This window comes from Conger conger, chromosome 10, assembly GCF_963514075.1.
Source record: "Conger conger chromosome 10, fConCon1.1, whole genome shotgun sequence".
Lineage (NCBI taxonomy): Eukaryota > Metazoa > Chordata > Actinopteri > Anguilliformes > Congridae > Conger > Conger conger.
This window is the reverse complement of record NC_083769.1, coordinates 11,130,727-11,143,825: the sequence shown is the minus strand read 5'-3', so window position 1 is coordinate 11,143,825 and position 13,099 is coordinate 11,130,727. Positions and strand designations below refer to the sequence as shown.

The window sequence follows — 13,099 nt, the reverse complement described above, 5'->3', positions numbered from 1 at the left end:
ATTTAAACCAGGGGTGCCCACATTTTTGCACCCCACTGTAATAACTCCAGTTCCGCGATCAGGTCATTTTGAAGGAATGTTCCACATTGATAAGAAATTATATACTGTCTGAAATATTTGGAGCCAAAAGTGAACTGCAGTTTCCCCCCAACGCAAAGGCACTGGAAAATATTTGGACAGTGAGGTAAGCTGCTGATTGGTCAGTGAGGTAAGATGACACCCTGTGACTGCTGCACTACATCTTTTTAAATTTGATTCAGAAGCATAACATTTACCCTCATGTCATACTAATAAAACAAAAAACAATTAGGCACTTACAAATCAAACAGATTCCGTTTTAAATGGCCCACCCAAACCGATTATACAATGTGCTTTTTACTTCTGTGTTAAATGAACCCTATCGATGTCACAACCTGCTGGGTGTCCCCATTTTTCCAACGTTTATTTGGGCCAAATGATATCACTAAATCAATGTGTGATTGGCAGAGGTTCATGATGAGGAGGAGGAGACCCCAGCAGATGAAGAGGATGAAGAGAAAGAGACCACTCAGGAGGCAGGTGAGGAGGCAGGTAGTCTGTCAGTATCCGATCAGAAAACACCATCAAACAAGAGTGAAACAATGCTAGGCTAGACACACAAACATCAGCCCACGCCCCATATAACATTTCCAGTATACACTCCAAGCATTGGAAATGAAGCACGACCATTTCACCACAAAAGCACAACACACATATAACAAAAAAACAAAAAACAAAAATCGGCCCACCCTTTTCTTAAAAACATAAACAATTGCAAGCAGGTGTGGTTTTGGTCTTCCTCCCTGCCTTGGAATTCACAAAGCATGTTGAGGAACTGTAAACAGACCGTTAAATTATTTCTTGCTTAACCCTTGCCCCAAGCCACCAAAAGTTCACAGTGCACTGGGGGGGGGGGTCAGAAACAAATCGTTGTGATGAACATTTAGCCCAGAGTGTGATAGAGATACTTTACTATCTTCGACAGGCAGTGATGTGTCAACAGGTTTGCTGGAGGGGGCGGGCGGGCGGGGGGGGTGGGGCACTGAAAGTGCACAACAAAAAAATTGTGTGGAAAGCAGTCCCAGCAGGAGAAAGGGAGGGGAGATTCCTCGGATGCCAGCCCTTCTTTGGTAAACACAACCGCGAGGGAGCCTGCCTTCCGTCAGACACACTTTCCCTCTAGTCTTCGTCTTATCGGCTGTCTATTCTGGTTCCTCTTCCAGGAACCCCGGGCTGGCGGTACACCGCCGCGGCACGGCTGTGTGTCATTAACATTCCCGTTAAACTGTCTCCGTGTTTCCAGATGCTGACGAAGAGCTTGACGAGGGCGAAGGTAACGACAGCCGCTTGTCCTACAGCAGCGTAATACGCACGCTCCTGCACAGGGACTGTCGAAGCGACAAGCTTTATTTAGCATGAAATATCACGAGGAAGCAGAGCAGCTTAACCTGTCAAGAACTGCAGACGAATCCCATTATAATCATTACGATAAAGTCTTCCCCTTTGTGCTCATACTCACGACTAATCCCCTGAAATAAATAAATAAATAAATAAATAAATAAGTAAAACCCTGCAAAGGCTGCATACAAGCCTCCACTTGAACACAGCAAAACTGAAGGCCCGGAGACTTCACATTCAGCATCACACCCTTACTGTGACGCATGCGCCATTGAATGGGGTCACAAAAGACCTTTCCAGAATTTATTTGAGGTCGCCGTGAACAGGTTTTAATTTTCTCTCTGTCTTTTCACCCGAACAGAGGAGGCAAAACCCAAGCCAAAGTAAGTGGGCAAGCACATTCATGCTAACAGTGGAATCAACAAGGTTTAGCAGTGTTGCATTTTGTTTATTTGTGCGACAACAACTGTAGGGTTGTTTCAAAAGACATTAATGTCCCCTGTTTTTCACACAGGCCGTTCGTGATGCCCAACCTGGTACCGCCAAAGATCCCCGATGGCGAGAAAGTTGATTTTGACGTGAGTGCATCAGAGCAGGTTTCTCGTAAAACTGGATTTGTAGCCGCATTTTGCAACACATTTCATCACATTGCAGTTATTTGCCTGACGCTTTTATCCAAAGTGACTTTGGATAAGAGCGTACAGACAAAGCAGGGGCCAATCCCCCCTGGAGCAAGGTGAGGTCAAGGGTCTTGCCCAGGGGCCCAAGTGCAATACAGATCTTATTTTGGCCGCATTGGGGCTTGAACCAACAACCTTTCAGGTCCCAGTCAAGCACCTTAGCCACTAGGCTACAGGTGTCAAACTCCAGTCCTGGAGGGCCACAGTGTCTGCTGGTTTTTGGGATGTTCTCAGAACCTGTCGTTCATTCAAGTCATTGATTGGCTGAAGAATCACCACATTTTGTTCTTAAGGCCTTAATTGACAGCTGATTGTAAGGAAACCCCAAAAACCTGCAGACACTGCGGCCCCCTGGGAATTCAGTTTGACACCCCCGCACTAGGCTGTAGGCTGCCCCATGTTAAGACCTCAAAATGTTCTACAGTGAAGGGCAGCAACTCACTTCAAATGCCACTAACACCCAGAATAGTAAAATAAGCTCTGAGCAAAACAGCAAAACCAGAAGGCCGCGTGAATCTCTGGGGCAGGGTTGTGCAGTCCTGCAGTAAGTGACTGATTGGTGGAGTTGCACCACATGGTACAGCTCCGTTTAAGCAGGACATAAACCCAGGACTGTCCCTTTCCTCTGCAGGACATCCACCGCAAACGTATGGAGAAGGACCTGAACGAGCTGCAGACCCTGATCGAGGTACACTTTGAGAGCCGCAAGAAGGAGGAAGAGGAGCTGGTCAGCCTGAAGGACCGGATTGTGAGCAACTCACGTTTCTTAGGAAATCATTCATAATCATACCTTTTTCAGGATATTCCTTGACTTACCTACATACATGAAACTTGGACAAAGATGGCCTAAAGGGGTCATGGAGGGTGGAAAAGTACCATAACCCATCAGAAGTAGGTTAACCCATCAGCTAACAAAAATATGAAAAAAGCTGTCATACAGAATACAGAAACATATGAAATCTCAGCTTTAAAAATACTGTTTAATAGCTTGACTTTTGTTCAGGAACTCAAATATTTCCAGAATAATACACTAGTGTCTTAATTTCCAGGTGTTTTCCATGACTGGAAAACTTGTCCAGTGATACATTTCCAGCTTTTCCAGGAAGAGTGGGAACCCTGCAGTACAGTGGTGAAGTGGTCAAGATGATGGGTAACCCAAGGGGTTGACCTAGTTCTCTCAACGATTAGTTTGATTAGACATTTTGAGAGACCGATGTCCTGCAGTTTGATTGGTTACAGCAGACCCACCATGACAAGTTCATAATATTTCAGAAGCAACATACATATTGGTTTATTAATAAAGCATATATTTGCTAGGAAACCCATGCGTCTGACACCAAGGTGTCATCTGGGTCAGACTTACAGTACTGTAACGTTAGGAGCATGACGAAATCCAAAAGGTGCAAATTGAAATTCCAACTGAGAATGATATTTCGCACAATGTGTTTGCCTTGCAGATGCAGAGCAAGTCACAAAGCCTACACACCATTCACTTGTCCAGCTTCATATTTATTTCAAGCAATGACCTTTCTCAAGGATAAAACAACAACGCTTCATCCACTAGCTCCTTAACAACTACACTCCATTCAAACGTCACTTTACTTTCACTACACATGCTTCTGCTAAAATGCCCTGGTAAATGTGTAAAATTAGCAGCTATAGCTTCTATTTTTGGTGGGATAAAGGTTGCCTGCTGAGCCTTAAATTTGATCAGTATAGTCAACTTGTGAAACTAAACTTGATTGCAGGGGTTTTATATGTTCTGTCTATCTGTTACCATCGTCTCTATACAGTCGCTTTTAATTATCTTTAAGGAAAACCACCGTGATAGCCACCATCATCAGATTAGTCATGCAAGCTAAAGGTAAGAGCGATAGCTGATATACAATATACTGCAGAATATTGTGTACAAATGGAGGAACATTTTTGGAAAATCCCCCCTGCACCAAGAAAGCAAAAGTTGAGACATGAATATTTAAACTGGAAAACTGAGAAATCCACCCTTTTTTTTCAGGACAAACGCCGGGCTGAACGTGCTGAGCAGCAGAGGATCCGCAGTGACAGAGAGAAAGAACGTCAGAAACGGCTGGAGGTGAGTCTTCCTGTGTCTCCCATCACATCCTCCTCCTTCACACCTTCCACACGTTGTAACACGTTCACAACAGAACAAATGTAGACAGCCTGATTTGTAAGTGGCTTGAGCAGAATTCGACAGCCAGGTAGACAGCAAAAGCCCTCATTGGCTACAAGCTTTGTATACTTATGAAGACAAAATAATATGCCCCAAGTTTTTAAATATAACAGCCATTATGCATTCAATGCACCAGTCTGCACACACTTGGTCTAAAATGGCTCCACACGAGTCTACATGAGTGTTCTACAAAAACTAATATTACAGTCAAAGATACAAACACTCCAATGGCAATTTGATAGACTTTGGTCTGAAGTAATAGCGATGGCATTCTGATTTTCAGGAAGAAAAGGCCAGGAAGGAGGAGGAAGAGGCAAAGAAGAAAGCCGAAGAGGATGCAAAGAAGATGAAGACCCTCACCAGCCTCCATTTTGGAGGTTATATGCTGAAGGTAAGAGACAGGGCCCTGATGCATGCCCATACAAATGGACAGCCACCTGTCCAGGCTAATGGTATTCCAGAGGCTAATAACTAGAAAAACTTAATGATGAAGATGATTAGTCTGACATGCTCTCACACAATCTGTCCTAGTTTGATTAGATGGCAGTGACCGCTGCCATCAAATAAATCATTAAAGTCTTTGTTACACTGCGGGCGCTGGTCTTTATGTTTGTCTATTGGAAATTATATTTAACAGAGTAGTAAATACTTGAACGACATTTAAAGGAATTGAATCACCACTGAAAATGTAGTGACTTAATGCGGTTAGCTAGCTAAGTAGCCCAACCTAAATGACAGACACCCAACATGTGACAAAATGCTGAATGTACTTCAGTGCGTTTTGTGACTGAGAGCTGCTCTCACGCTGCAGTCAGAGAGGCGGGGCGGAAAGAAGCAGACAGAGCGAGAGAAGAAGAAGAAGATCCTCAGCGACCGGCGGAAATCTCTGGACATTGATGACCTGGGCCAGGACAAGCTAAAGTAGGGCCGGGATTATTACCTCAAACAGGAAAACACCACAGAATCAGCCCTAACAGTGAAGTCACAGTTCCCAAACACAACTCCTTCGTGGATAAAGAGGCACCATGAAACAATGGGCTTTGAGGGAAATGGCAGCATTACGTTTCCAAGCCCCAAACAGCGTATGGGGACTTTTCAGATTCACTTCAGTATAACTAGGCTACAGTGTAAGACACAAAGCTAAAGCATTTACTTAACATTCACCTTTAAAGAATGGAACCCTCTATGCAATGTACATGTTGTGTCTATGACAACCTTATCCAGCGGTCATATTGCTGCCTTTGCAGAGAAAAGGCCAACGAGCTGTGGAAGTGGTTGCACCAACTGGAGGCAGAGAAGTTTGAGCTGCAGTACAGGTTCCAACGGCAGAAGTATGAAGTAAGAAAACACTGTAGCACCGTCGAACACGCAACACCGTAAGGGAAGATATACACAAAAAGTGCAGAATGGCAAAATAGTGAGTCTCAACTAGCCTAGAATGGAAGTTACGCCAGTTGTGGTCAGGCTTAGAATCTCCATCCATTCCACAACTCTCTTCGTGGTGTTTTTCGACAGTCATGTTGTTTATGGGACACGTTCAGTTACCAGGGCTAAAAGATTTTAAATATGCCTGTTACGGCTAACTAACGTTAAAGCGTCAGGACAGAACAAGGAATTTCATTTTCAGATCTAATTGAAACGGGAGCCATGTGTATTTTAAAACATCACTTTACCTTGCGGTAAATTATAAAACCTTTGTTGGCCACCAAGCTTGATCAGCGATATTAGATTTTTCCCATGCCGTGGTAAGCAGCCATGTCATGGTAAACAGGTGCGTGCAATCCGCAATGTGACGTGAAACCATGCTTTTGAACTACAATGGGGAGATTTGCTTATTGGTTTACAAAACTGCAATACCTCAAGTAACCACTCGAGTTTGCTTGTTTAATATAAATAATAAATCCTGAGGCAGGCAATGTGCAAGTACTGTATGTTTCCAATAGCATGCAAAGAGTGAAGTAGGCTATTTAAAATATGTGCTAGACCCAGGTCTGGTTCTTCAGCAGGAATTACCCGACATTGTAAATTGTACACACCATATAAATCATCTCATGGTTCCAAAGCTCAAGGTTGCGATTCAAAGCTTTAATAAGCTTGTGTTTGTGGAAAAAATTGCCCTGCTTTTAGCCGCGTATACGTGAAGAGACCATGAAGAGATAAATGAGTAGCACAAGAAAAACAAGTTACTATTTTATCATTCAGCCAAGGAAACTATTTCAAACCAACAAAAATTTTAACAAATTAGGTCCATCACGGTAGAACCACTTATGAGACCATAGGAGATAATATTTTAATCGTGATCTTAAATACAGTTAATCAGGCGGGCTAGTTAATATATCCTGAAAAACAAAATAAAGATAACCTCTCATTGCTGCAACATCTGCTGTTCTTTCAGGAGCGTGCATACATGCAAGTGCTGTCCTCTGGAGAAATAATATGGATGGAAAACCTTCTGTTCTTTTGGATTAGGTGTATTTGCTTAACATTGTGATGTCCATCCCTGTGTAGCAGGGGTAGCTTGGCTAGTTCGCTAGTAAGCACAGTGAAGTACAGGAAAGCGAAGGCTCGTAGCAGGTTACCGCGAATTTTACAGTATTTTTTCATTGTTTGTATTTAATTTAAAAAAGTAACATATTACTGTAAGCAACTGACTACTTTTTACATAAAAACTTGATCAAGGCTGTCTGAGATCAGAAGCAAGGAGCCAACCAAAGTCTGCAGAAGAACTGTGGCAAGTTCTCCAACATGCTTGGAACAACCTCGCTGCTGATTGTCTTATAGAACTGCAGGACAGCGTTGGCTATCTCAGAGAAGTGATGCAGTTTTAACGCCGAAGGGTGGTCACAAAAAATATTGATTTGATTCAGTTTTTAACTATTCTGCCAAATTACTAAAATGCAATGTAAAATGTATAGTACGTTCATTTAGGACCTTTCATTGTATTATTTTTGAAAGAATCTTATCTGTACAGAATGTTATACAGGTGCCTAAGACGTACAGTACTGTATATAAAAATTACTGTCTTGGCTTGTGCTTCCAATTCCCCTTGCAAAGTATAATCCTCTGTGCTTTATAGTATATGACGGCAGTTTGCCGCAATAGCAGCAGTCATCGTGGGTGGCATGCTGGTCCCACCCAATCGGGACGTTGAGTGCAGGCAGTGAACTGCTGCTTGCAACTCAACCCCAAATGGCCGAACCGGATTGGTCTAGTCAGGCAGAGAACTCGCCACTAGTTACAGCCCCCAGGGGATCTGCCAGCTTATTGAGTTTTTCTCATGACACTTAGAAATGAAGGGAGTGTCTGAATTGCTGCAATTTACGGCAGCAGTTTGATTGAATTAAGTGTTTTGTAGCCTAATGGCAAAGAAACTGGCTGGACTAGCTAAGGCTTGAACAGAACTGGGGTTTATGTACCAGGAGCAGGCATTTATTCCTGCACTAGCACGTTCACAAGAGCATTTCAAAGTCCAAGAACAGAAAAGCTGCCACACCCTTAGTAAGAGGTTTCGGCAGCCAGACAAAGGAGGCAAACAGTCGAGCTTCTCTCCGCCAGCCCAGAATGTCTTCATCATACCCAACGCATCATTGGACTCATTGTTTTGGTGTTCTTTTCCCACAGGTTAATGTGCTACGGAACCGCGTGAGCGATCATCAGAAAACGTGAGTGTTTTTCTCTGCTCTGACCCCCCCCCCCTTACTGAAAAAATACATTGCATTACATTAATGGCATTTGGCAGACGCTCTTATCCAGAGCGACATACAGTTGATTAGACTAAGCAGGAGACAATCCTCCCCTGGCTCAATCCATCCCCAGGGTTAAGGGCCTTGCTCAAGGGCCCAACGGCTGTGTGGATCTTATTGTGGCTACACCGGGATTAGAACCACTGACCTTGCGTGTCCCAGTCATTTACCTTAACCACTACGCTACAGGCCACCCCAAATAACAGCCCAAGCTAGGTTTTGAAACCACTGGTTGACCAGTTCAAGCTATGTTTTGAAACAGATGGCAGCTGGTCATTTCAAACTGGTCATAGCTGGATTTTACACCAGGGCCATCTTTCTCTCTCTCATCCCTTCTTCTCTTGCCCTCTCTCTGATATTCCACCCAAGCCAAACAGGTGCCTTGTGTCACCATCAAAGCCAGGAATTGGTCTTTGGACCTCTGTTCAATTAGTTTTGCCAGGATCTGAAGTCCACAATAATATTGGTGATGCACAAGTCCCAGCCTAGTAAACTGCAGTCTCATTACAACAGCCTGAAGTCGAGGTGCCAAGTGTAAGCAGTCTCAGAGAGGGGTGTAATGTAAGGTGATTATGTCTTTAAAGCAACTTTTGTGTGCAGGATTACCTTTAAGAAGGGATTAATTCCCTGTTTATACATGCAAAGCTTTATTGAAAAATGTTCCAATTCATCTACTTACCTTGGAGTGTTAAACCTGGGTGAGGGAAGATAATGCCCTATCAGAGTGACGGTTTACCCCCTACTTCACCAAGAATCCAAAACCCTTGTAACATTACAGTACATTAATGGCATTTGGCAGAAGGTCTTATCCAGACATACAGTTGATTATGTATAAATCCTCCCCTGGAGATTGCTTAAGGGCCCAACGGCTGTGAAGACATTATGGTGGCTAGACCGGGGATCGAACCACCGACCTTGCGGGTCCCAGTCATGTACCTTAACCACTATGTTACAGGTCACCCGCAACCCCCGTCGCCCAGTCCAAGTCTTTTAAGGTGGTCTTCCACAGCTGTCTGCTGGCCTTGAGAGGGGCCTGTGTGTGAATAAGCCCTCAGAATGGATGAAACAAAGGTTGAGTTAATATAAAGAGACCTCACCGTCCGCTGGCTTCTCACCATCCTGTCCTGCCACTGGGCCTTCTGGTTTGTGTTTTGTTTTCATGCGAGGGCACGGTACAGACCTCAGCCTGTCTGAAAAGCATGTCTGATTTTAAAATCAGTTTGCATTTTTGTCAGAGAAGAGAATGAGGTGGAACCACATTTACTGATCCAGAACTTCATTTGAGTGACTTTGTGGAAAGCATCACATACACGCTTCTCCAGTCTCTTCGCCTTTTTGAAATGACACCTACAGTACCCAACCCAGTTAAAGAGTGTTAAAGAGACACATATACGTCTCTTCAGATTATATATTTACCTCTATCACTCCTGATGGCCTCTGTCTGTGTGCTTGTCTGTCTAGACTAGATAATTGGAACCTGGCTTGTAACCGCAAGGCTGCAGGTTCAATTTCCAGGTCTGAAATTTAACTGGGTTCAAGCAAGGTACTTTAAATTGAGCAAGGACCTTAACCTGAATTCCTTCAATATACACTCAGTGATCACTCCCTTAGGTAGACCTGTACACCAGCGTGTTAATGCAAATATTTAATCAGCCAATCATGTGGCAGCAACTAAATGCATTAAAGTATGTAGACATGGATAGGCTACAGCAGCAGCTCACTGAATATATGTTCAGATTTATGAATGGGTACTGAATAAAATATTTATACAAAAAAACGTTGCATGTACACGCGTGTGCTCTAATGTACATGTACATGCATGTGCTCTGATCTCATCAGTTCTCACCGGGGCTTGGGAACATTTGGCCCTGTTTACACTTGCCTTAAAATGCAACTTATCCCACGGAGCATAAGACAGCTTGGAATCTAGACATCTTGAAGGGTGGAGAATCTAGGTTGAGAGACATTTTGACATAAATGGATTAGGTTACCCCCAATATAAAGTAGCTCATTTTTTTTACACAGACAAAGCCTGGCCAACTCCTCGTCAGCTAGAAAACATGAACTTTTTCACCATTTTTAACCAAGTGTAGCCTGGTTTCTGCCCGATTGCCGAGATGGCATTTGACCACAAAAATGTTAACTGGGATTTCTTGATAAATTTCCTGTGATACCTTCAAGAATTGAGCCCTAGAAACAAGAAATCTGATACGGACTGCACTTTTCTATATCAAATCTGAGCCACATCTAGAGGTTCTCTAGAGTCTTGTGTTCTGCCAGTTGGATATTTCAATTTAGCAAACAAACAAATCAAACTGGGATTTGGGGCGGCCTGTAGCGTAGTGGTTAAGGTAAATGACTGGCACACGCAAGATCTGTGGTTCTAATCCCGGCCCCAATAAGATCCCCACTGCCGTTGGGCCCTTGAGCAAGGCTCTTAACCCTGCATTGCTCCAGGGGAGGATTTGTGTCTAAACCTTAAAAATGCGAAATCCTGGAACAAATTCAATAATCTGTGATAAATGGACTGCCTATATGCAGTGCTTTTATCCAAAGCATTTCGCAGTTAATGCCCATTCACACTCACACACCAGCTCACCGGGAGCTATTGGGGGTTCGGTGTCTTGCTCAGGGACACTTCAAAACACCCAAGGCAGGCAATCGAACCGACAAGCCTCCGAGTGCCAGACGACTGCTCTTACCGCCTGAGGGGACAAACAATGTCACCGCCTCATACGTTATCTGTCTGTAACCTTCATGTTTATTTGTTTTATACTGCCTCTTGGCAAGGTCGGTCTTGAAAAAGAGATTTTTACCTGGTTAAATAAAGGTCAATAAAATACCAGCTTCTACACCTGTCAAGCTGAATACTTCACTTTGCCTGCACCGTGCGAGTCTGGGAGCTGGGTGGAATTGGTGTGTCGGGTGGGAGTGAGTGGGGCCTGGACACAGCAATAAGGGAAGATCAGCTCATCATTAGCAGTTATATTTTTAAATGAGGAGCTTATTTCTCATAATCTTTTGATTATACCAAGGGAACAATCAACATTTCAATAAAGTGTGCCGCCATCAGGGTTCTACACCTATACTTATGAAGGCACACTTTGCCAAAATGTTGGTTGTTCCCGGGGTATAATGACAAAATTAGGAGCATAAATTGGCAATTATTTCTTTCTTTCATGAATGCAATTATCAATGATTAGCACATCATTATATGTAGGGCGTGCTTCTTGAGTATTTTTTCTTACATTAAAGTATGGTATCCCCCCCGCAGGGCAGGACAAAATCTTATTCAAATTAAATCCACCTTATTTTAATTTTGTAGACTGTAAAGTGTGAATTACTTTGAATGCTGGGTATCTTGTTTAGATAGTTGATATTGTCCATTGTTATAGTGCTGTAAATTATATATTTTTTGTTGTGTATGTTGCTAAAATATAACAGAACAGTTTCTTTTTTACAATTCTGCACAGGTCAAAGAGAACAAAGAGAGGATTGAGGAAGTGAAGATCAATCGAAGATGAAAATGAGCCCTTCAGTCAATGAGTCATTATATCTGTTGCCAACAACCTAACCAGCCCTTTCTTATTGCTTTCTTGTACTTGTTCTAGTTTGCCAAGCTTTTCTTTAGTATTTACATACAGATGTGTTCTGCTGATATGTTGATGCCTTTGCTTTAAAAACAATTCTTCAGTTTTTCGCCTTTCAATACTGTGGATTGATATTTTCTATTTCTGATTTCGCCCCCTTGTACTGCATATAAAGTATTACAATTTCCTTTCTAGTTTTTATTTCTAGGCCATGCTGGCACACCGTGTCCATAGATAATCTACAATTAAAGCTCAAAATGACATATAAAATATGAAGTCGATTTTTCCTTTTAGTCAGTCAGCTTCATTATTAGTTCAAATTAATCAATGTAATATAATATACTCTGGACTAAAAGCCAGCAAACCTTGTTGCAAGAACAAAGTCTAGTGTCTTCTCTAAGCCTGACTCTGGCTGATGCAGTATGCAATTCTAGCATCTCCATGACAGTACTATTTCAGTGCATCTAAAAATGTTGCATCAACATTCTGATGCGATTTTTCATCTAACTGGGTGAGGCCTAAGAGAGTGCATGCCACAGACACCACAAATCTTCACACCACATGTCCTACTTTACATTTTACATTGTTCCTCAAAAGTGAAAAGCATTAAATCCATGAACAGAAAAACAGGCATTTAGGGCAGTTATAGCCAAAAATATGTCATCATTGAGCTTGTGAAGAGGGAACCACACGGTGACCAGAGCTGGCAGACCAGAGTGGTCTTGCTGGGGTGTAGGGAGCAATTTGTCTCTGGATGTACAGTGGGGCAGTCCCCTTAGCAGCCTACAAGGACTTATTTTTTGCTCTTTCTTTCCTGCTTCCACCACCGGTGTGATACTTACCCTCCAAACACAGCTCAAAGACTAAAAGGAAGAAACTGTCATGTAGAATGTCACAAGGAAATTGTTGATCTGGGACAACAGGCCGGCTTGGTTCATAAAACAGTACACTCTCGCTGCCAACAACGATTGGCCCTACATTATGCAGATTACCAATTTATTCTTCTGAAATTACTACATGATAAACATTTTATAAAGGATATCACGCAACTATTAACATATTAAGAAAGAGAAACAGAAAAGCATCCTGGAATGTGACTACAGTATTGTGGTCTAGAAAAGTGGCAAGAGTTAATCAATATGCTAAGAAGAAAAACAGAAATACAGTCACCTTAAAAAGTATTGGAAGAGTGAGGCAAATTCCTTAGTCTTTACAATATACGGAATACATTTGGGGTTGAGATGAAAAGATGAAAACAATACGTTCAGAATTTCAGCTTTTATTTCCTTGTATTTACACCTAGATGTGTTAAACACTGATGTGTTAGCACCTTCAGTATCAGATCACCAAATTTTTAGGTGAGCAAAAGGATTCAAACAGAGTATTTAAGTAAATGAAAGTAAAATCTGCTTCAAGCCTGCAACCCATTGACATTAACAAACTGTTGCATTCTTCTTTGGTGATGTTTTTCCAGGCTTT

The 13,099-nt window shown here is 42.5% G+C and overlaps 1 protein-coding gene across 4 annotated transcripts; it reads left to right on the top strand.

Annotated features, from left to right (window-relative positions):
- The first annotated feature begins 455 nt into the window (after positions 1 to 455).
- tnnt2a (troponin T type 2a (cardiac)) lies at positions 456 to 11,845 on the top strand. 4 transcript variants are annotated; one of them, XM_061257518.1, is made up of 11 exons: positions 456 to 558; positions 1,322 to 1,351; positions 1,778 to 1,799; positions 1,931 to 1,994; positions 2,728 to 2,844; positions 4,111 to 4,188; positions 4,571 to 4,678; positions 5,099 to 5,208; positions 5,535 to 5,625; positions 7,909 to 7,949; positions 11,504 to 11,845. In XM_061257518.1, the coding sequence occupies exons 4-11, from the start codon at positions 1,941 to 1,943 to the stop codon at positions 11,535 to 11,537; spliced, it is 633 nt and encodes a 210-aa protein (XP_061113502.1). In that variant the 5' UTR covers positions 456 to 558; positions 1,322 to 1,351; positions 1,778 to 1,799; positions 1,931 to 1,940; the 3' UTR covers positions 11,538 to 11,845. The 4 variants fall into 4 exon arrangements, with proteins under 4 accessions (XP_061113502.1, XP_061113503.1, XP_061113501.1 ...); XM_061257519.1 differs by lacking the exons at positions 1,322 to 1,351; positions 1,778 to 1,799 and having other exon boundaries at positions 487 to 558; XM_061257517.1 differs by lacking the exon at positions 456 to 558 and having other exon boundaries at positions 1,082 to 1,799.
- Positions 11,846 to 13,099: the final 1,254 nt, after the last annotated feature.

Excerpts from the sequence above, each read along its gene's own strand:
- tnnt2a (XM_061257518.1), top strand. The coding sequence starts at position 1,941 with ATGCCCAACCTGGTACCGCCAAAGATCCCCGATGGCGAGAAAGTTGAT. Across the intron at positions 4,189-4,570 it reads AACGTCAGAAACGGCTGGAG|GAAGAAAAGGCCAGGAAGGA; the intron begins GTGAGTCTTCCT and ends TCTGATTTTCAG. Across the intron at positions 5,209-5,534 it reads CTGGGCCAGGACAAGCTAAA|AGAAAAGGCCAACGAGCTGT; the intron begins GTAGGGCCGGGA and ends CTGCCTTTGCAG.